At 41.6% G+C, this 7,039-nt stretch overlaps 1 protein-coding gene across 1 annotated transcript; it reads left to right on the top strand.

The window, feature by feature from the left end:
- The first annotated feature begins 113 nt into the window (after nucleotides 1-113).
- On the top strand, nucleotides 114-6,811 carry rbm39b (RNA binding motif protein 39b). The gene is made up of 15 exons (XM_058052257.1): nucleotides 114-367; nucleotides 877-937; nucleotides 3,238-3,287; nucleotides 3,373-3,564; nucleotides 4,305-4,358; nucleotides 4,435-4,552; nucleotides 4,633-4,785; nucleotides 4,859-4,996; nucleotides 5,081-5,146; nucleotides 5,217-5,421; nucleotides 5,547-5,633; nucleotides 5,701-5,797; nucleotides 5,898-6,003; nucleotides 6,173-6,251; nucleotides 6,346-6,811. Exons 2-15 carry the CDS (start codon nucleotides 887-889, stop codon nucleotides 6,444-6,446), a joined length of 1,497 nt encoding a protein of 498 aa, XP_057908240.1. The 5' UTR covers nucleotides 114-367; nucleotides 877-886; the 3' UTR covers nucleotides 6,447-6,811.
- The last annotated feature ends 228 nt before the right edge of the window (nucleotides 6,812-7,039 follow it).

The raw sequence follows: 7,039 nt of genomic DNA, 5'->3' as shown, positions 1-7,039 counted from the left end.
CGTATAATGTATACCGTAATGGGAGTCGATTTCACCCCAAGTGGCCCCTGAAATAAATTGAGTGTTGCATGTATTACTTACGTCCAGTAGGTGGCAGTAATGTGTTACCTAAGATTGTGGCTGCCGTAAAAGATCAAGGGGAAGTGACGAAGAAGAAAGAGGAAGCGAATGCTGGAAGCGAGGGTAGAGGCCACGATCTGCTTCTGCGATTTCACACACGAAAGAAATAGCTTACATAAGTGTCGAAAGTGTGAGTTAATCACATTTTAGTGGAATCCACCGAGCGGGAGGCACCAAGAAGAGTATCATCAGCGGAGGCTGTCCGTGATACTTGGCCTTTGTCTCACAATTTCATCAATTCTAAACGGTAACGTCATTGTTTGCTAAGTCAGCTAGCGTTTTGCTGCTAGCTGGCCTTATTCGCACCTTTCCTCCCCCAAGCGACGGCATCGGACTGTTTCCATTAGAATTTGAGATACCGACTCTTTGAATGATATTTTAACATATTAGAACTTCATTTGGCTTTATTTCTTTTATCTTGCATGTGACAAAATAATACGGAGGCGCCGTTGCTTGGCCTAGACAGCTAATGCTAGCATGTAACTGCGACCGCCATTTAGTCTTCTTTAGCCACTTGTTAGCATTAGCATAATGTTTGTCGCAGCGTGTCTATGGTCCACGTTATCCAAATTGTTATAAATGCAACTTACTTTTTACATTTCTTTAAGCGTAACTTGATGTATTTCGGTTCAAACACACTCATAAACATCCGAGTCGTAACATTTTGTCAACAAACCAAAAACGATCACGTTACTTGTCTTTGTGTTTCTACTCGATTTTCCATCTCCAAATTGTAATGAAGCTATTGTATTTTAGGATCATCATCATGGCTGATGACTTTGACGTTGAGGCCATGCTGGAGGCTCCATACAGAAAGGTGGGTTGAGAGTTAAAAGAAATTAAGCTAATGTTCTACACTTCTACCCGTTTATAATTGCAAATGTGACAAAGTTTACATGAATGTTGTGTGGTTTGTTTGAGTAAAACGCTTTAAAGTTTATAAATAAATCCGCATCTATCTCTCTTTATAGACTTCCCTAATGATATCTCACCTCTACTCCCATGAATTCATCTTTGATTCCACTGTGAACTGTGAAAAAAAGGAAGGTAGTTATTGTGCATATACTGATGTACTGTGGTTCACCTTAGGACGAAAAGAGATTTGACCTAAAACACCCAGGCCCCATTCGGTTGCAACAAGGTGAATACGAAATAATGGATAGGCCCGTCTTATTTGGCTAGCAAAGTTGGCAGTATTCAAATTTATAACCTGCATATGTTTTGGTATCTCCGATGAGTCAATGGCCGCTTGGATGGAGCATGACCCCAAATTCACACTGGATGTGTAACGCCGCACGGGCGTAGCAGTGCCTCATTCGCTTTTAATTCGCTTCAATTTTTAAATCGGTCTGGCAATGCAAAAGATAGACTTGTCTTTTTGACCACCAGAAAACTGCTTCTAGTGTCAAAATAAATATCAGCTTTTTAACCAAAAAAAAAAATCTTAAAAGACCCTGCGTTATGTAACCAGCATTCATTGCAACAAAGATCATGGATGACGGGCGATTAATCTTTCAAAGTGAATATCAACTACTTATGATATTGATGGTAAGTTAATTACGCATAATCATGTGTCTTTTTGTTTTTCTCGCTAGGTCCATCCTGTTTTGTTACTGTTTTGTACTGAGTATAATGAGAATTGAGCTTTTTTAATCTATGCGCATAAAACGCTAAGTGGGCGTGCCATACGCAATACGTGTCTGGTGTGAATTTGGGGTTAGAGACTCTTAAAGAGGAACTGCACTGTTTTGAAATACATACATCTTTCCCTCTTCTGTGCGCCTGAAATGTCCCCTTGTGGGACTAATGAATTCATTTCTTATCATTCAAGCGCAAGAAAATTAGTTAAAATGAGCTAGCTAATAATGGACGTCATGGGAAATACAGATTTTGATGCTAAAGCCCGGGAAAAAAACTCAACGCCAACAGTTTTTCCATTTACGTGACGGACGTCTATATTAATTAACCAAGCTACGGCAATATTGATATTGTGGCACCTAACACGAATAACTATCGTTATCCGGCGGACGAACACGGTGCCTCCCTAGCCAAGCCGCCTGTAGTCGAAATAGATGTATCCCAATGACGGGCATTGTTAGCTAGCTCATATTAACTTGTTTTCTGGCTTCATAAAGCACAGAAAAGAACAAAATTCATTGTTTCACATAGGGATTTTGAATGATTGGCGAAATTTCCCAAAAGTGCAGTTCCCCTTTAAGCTTATATGCCCCTTTTTATAACATTTTAAAAGTTTGATGGTGATGTCATTACATAACTTCCCTTCGAGATCAGCTAGAGAACGTCTTTTCTATTTACATATGAAAATGCTTTTTCCCACATTGTGTGCGTTTGCACATTGTCCTATGGCAAACACGTTTTTTGTTTGTAAATATGAATACTGCCTCTTTGCCCCATTCAATTGAAGTGTATCAGCATCTTGATTTTGCATGCTACACAACAGCAGATATGAATCTAGCAGTACTTCTATTAAGGTCTATGTATTTGTAAAGTGGCTTACCATACATGAGTTAAGTCAGAACTATTATGCCGTAATTACATTTTCGTAAGATAACAGTAGCTCGTGGAATAATTGATGGATTATTTATTTTTTTAACATAAATTTATTTTCCTTTGGGCATCAATATTACTAAGAAGTGTGAATCCCTGTTTGCTTCAGGGCAAGATGTGTGACAGAGGTGGCATCGAGCTCTTACAGTCCAAGAACGAAAATGGGTGAAGATCACTGGACTGACACCAACCACAAAGGATCTCTTTTAGCGGCCCTGTGTCAATGCGTGGTCACATGATTAGGCACAAATTGTGGCATTGGTACGACTTACTAGAAGGGGAAGGGTGGAATGAACTGCCTATTGTCAGAGCTTCCTGTACTCAGCTAAAGTGTTGGGACACCCTCCATCCTATTTGGCAGCCTTAAGAAGTGAGGGGCAGCTATTGGGGGAAGGACTCAGTCCGGGCACAGCAAAAAGACATTTCATGTATTATTATTAATTCAAATATTTCTGTATTTTCTCTTGTCCCACCCCTCCCCCTTTTACCATGACGACTTGAAATGTTGCGTCTCCGTCCTCATGATGTTCTTCTATCAACCTTGCTTAGGATGAGGTCAAGTCTTCTCATGCAAATGGACATGATGGCCAGAACAGGAAGTAAGCTATCAGTCCATCGTATTTAACTTGCTTTAATTAATCAATTATTACTAAATGAATCAATTGTCTTTGGAATGACACACAGGAAAAGGCGGAGCAAAAGTCGAAGTCCTGGCTCCAAGAAGAGAAGGAGTCGGAGCCGAAGCAAAGACCGAAAGAAGGCCAAGAAGAGGAGCAGGAGCCGCGAAAGGAAGCGCAGTCGCAGCAGGGAGCGCCATCGCAGCCGCTCCCGAAGCCGGGAGCGCGCCGGGCGGTACAAAGCTCGCAAGAGTCCAATGTATGTGACCTTATATTAATGCTGTGCGTCTACGGCTATGTTCGCGCTGTATAGTTCGATTCCGATTTCTTTGCTCATATGCGACCTGTATCTGTCTCTTTTTACGTCGCTGTGAACGGCACAATTCCTGTGTTTTCAAATGCCACTCAGGCCTCGTTTATGCGTAGATAAATACGATATTCTGCGACCGCAGTATAAATGGTGAGGTTGAATCTATCTGACCTATTCATTATGGAGAGGCGTGTATTGCTGTGCTTAGACTTTAAAATGTACTCAATGATGTAGGCAGTAGAGTTAGATATTTTTATATACCGATATAGTCTTCCAATGATAAGAAAATTACGTATATCATTTTCTTTTATCATTTATGACTAAATGATAAACATGGGGGGCTTTGATACATAAGATGAATGAAATGCTGTCATGAGAAGGAATGTTGGTGTGGGGAAGTATTTACTCGGCGGACCTTTCTCACTATAAACAGTTCTTTATGCTATGGTATGAAATACTGTACCGTTTTAAAAATGTGACCAAACATGAGGTGCATATTAGCACATGAGAATTGGATGGTGTTGCCGATACCAGTATAAATATTTAACCCAGTATCAGCTTGGAAATGAAATCAATGGTGTCGCACGTCACTAGCGCTACACTGCCACAACGTCTACGTTAGTAAACGCAGGGAAATGTAAGCCACATTGTGCTCTGCGTTCATGCTAACCATTGGTGTCTTATTTCAGACGTAAGCGTTCTAAAAGTCGCAGTCCTGTCAAAAAAGAGAAAAGTCCCATCAGGTAAAAGGTGTTTTCATATCCATTTTTGGGGATATTTGTTCCGTATATTGATCCAGATGTGTTTGTACATCCACAGGCAACCAATTGACAATCTAACACCAGAGGAGCGGGACGCCCGCACCGTCTTCTGCATGCAACTGGCTGCAAGGATCCGAGCTCGAGACCTTGAGGATTTTTTTTCAGCTGTCGGAAAAGTATGTTTCATTTTTAATCTTTCATTCTTTAATGATTCTTTAATCTTTCATTTTTAAACTGTCACCGTTTTACCTTCCAGGTAAGAGACGTGAGAATGATATCAGACCGGAATTCCCGGAGATCGAAGGGGATCGCCTACATCGAGTTTGTGGAGTCGTCTTCTGTCCCCCTCGCCATCGGCCTGACCGGCCAGCGGCTTTTAGGCGTGCCCATCATCGTGCAAGCTTCGCAGGTAAGACGCAACGTGCCCACGGCAGGCCACTCGTATTCAAACCAGACACTCAATCCGGCCCACGTGTTCGCAGGCGGAGAAAAATCGAGCTGCTGCAGCTGCAAATAATCTCCAGAAGGGAAGTTCGGGTCCGATGCGGCTCTACGTGGGTTCCCTGCACTTCAATATTACTGAGGAAATGCTTCGTGGGATCTTTGAGCCTTTTGGAAAGGTCGGAGTCAACTTTGACATCTTGAGGAGAGCCAAGTGTGTGTACACGGATTATTTGTAATCCTCCATATTGTTTTTTCTGTAGATTGAAGGAATTCAGCTTATGATGGACAGTGAAACTGGACGCTCCAAAGGATACGGATTTATATCGGTAAGTCAGGCATTTTTATTTAACGTTTGTTTTGCTCTTAGTTTGGCTTTTATTGACATCATTTGTTAAGTTTGCAGATGCAGAGTGTGCAAAAAAGGCCTTGGAGCAGCTGAATGGGTTCGAGCTGGCCGGCCGACCAATGAAAGTGGGACACGTCACCGAGCGCTCGGACGCATCAACAGCAAGCTCATTCCTGGACAACGATGAGCTAGAAAGGACCGGCATCGACCTTGGCACCACAGGTCGCTTGCAGCTAATGGCGAGACTCGCTGAAGGTTTGTTTTTATTTTTTTTTAGTTCAAAGCATCCCTGGTTTCTGTCAATTTGCCCTAATCTGTAATTAGTGTCTAATAGAGCCTTTCTGGTTCGTTAATTGAACCGAATCTGTTTGTTTGTGCAGGAACTGGTCTGAAGATTCCCCCTGCAGCTCAGCAGGCCCTACAGATGACTGGTTCTATTCCCTATGGGAACATAGCCACACCACCAGGTAGGCTTCTTCATTCGTGTGTTAGCCACCTCATGCTAATATTTACTAATGTGTGTTTCTTCTTCAGCTGTTCCAACCCCTGCACCGAGCCAGGCTTTGAACCTTCCATCGCAGCCGCTGGCTACTCACTGCCTTCAGCTGTCCAACCTCTTCAACCCACAAGCGTAAGTCTTTTGGACGTGAGCTACGCCCTTCAAAATGTGTCCAACTCGTAAGAATAGTTTGATGTAAGCTCTGACACCGCTGCCTTTTCTTTTTCCTCAGGGAAAACGATCCCAGCTGGGCCAATGAAATCCAAGACGATGTCATCGATGAGTGTAACAAGCACGGAGGAATCGTTCATATTTATGTTGATAAGAACTCTGCTCAGGTAAGAATAATTATTATTCACAGAAACTAGACATGTTAATCTTATTTTATTGAAAGCCAAAAAAAGTTATGTATTTACCGGTTTATGTAAATAGATGTCTATTTGCATTCCAAACTAAGTTTTTTGGTTCATTTTTAAAAATGTAAATAAAATGAATATGTTATTGCAGGGTAACGTGTATGTGAAGTGTCCCTCCATACCAGCAGCAATGGCCACTGTAAATGCACTTCATGGACGTTGGTTTGCAGGTTTGTGCTACCGACCGATGTACAACTTTTGATGTTTATTTATACATATAACTTACCGTTAAACTGTTTCTTTTTGTTTTTCTTGACTTTTTAGGGAAAATGATCACAGCTGCCTATGTTCCCTTACCAACCTACCACAACCTTTTCCCAGATTCAGTAACAGCAAAGCAGCTGCTAATGCCGACACGTCGATAGTGTGACATTTTCAAAGTCAGTGTACATACATTTCTTTGCATTGATTTCAAATGTCATTGAAAAAGGCTGCATTGTAGTCAGTTGTTTCTGTGTAAACCCTTCAAAGTCGGGCAGTTTGAGTTTGCTTTAAGCTTTGTGGCTTTGTGCTGTGAACCACTGAAGAAATATGCAGGTGTCTGTTTTTAAATATTCCTATCTGCTTGTTTGGATCATTACTTAGATTGGGAAAGAGTAGCAGAATTACAAGTGTTACTACGGAATATTGGGCCTTAATTGCCAAAATGTCTACAATAATCCTTTGTAACTTTTTACAGCCATAATTTCATTTTTAGTATGAAGGCTCCAATAAACTTTATTTGAAAATTTGCAGTCTCCTTTATTTAAATCTCACATGTAGATAGTAATGTCCTATAATGTTGGGGGTGTCCACAAGACCAGATTTTAACATTACCTTACCATTACCTGACGTGGCAATGAGGATGGCTGTGTGTGAGAGAGAGAGCTCTGTCGAGCACACAATCTTGGTGCCACAGTCCGCAGGATGACATTGAGAAAATGTAGCAGTTGCCACGGAGATGACCGCCAACGGGTCC

This window comes from Doryrhamphus excisus, chromosome 16, assembly GCF_030265055.1.
Source record: "Doryrhamphus excisus isolate RoL2022-K1 chromosome 16, RoL_Dexc_1.0, whole genome shotgun sequence".
Lineage (NCBI taxonomy): Eukaryota > Metazoa > Chordata > Actinopteri > Syngnathiformes > Syngnathidae > Doryrhamphus > Doryrhamphus excisus.
Note: the sequence above shows the minus strand (reverse complement) of the source record. Positions and strands in the feature narration are given on the sequence as shown.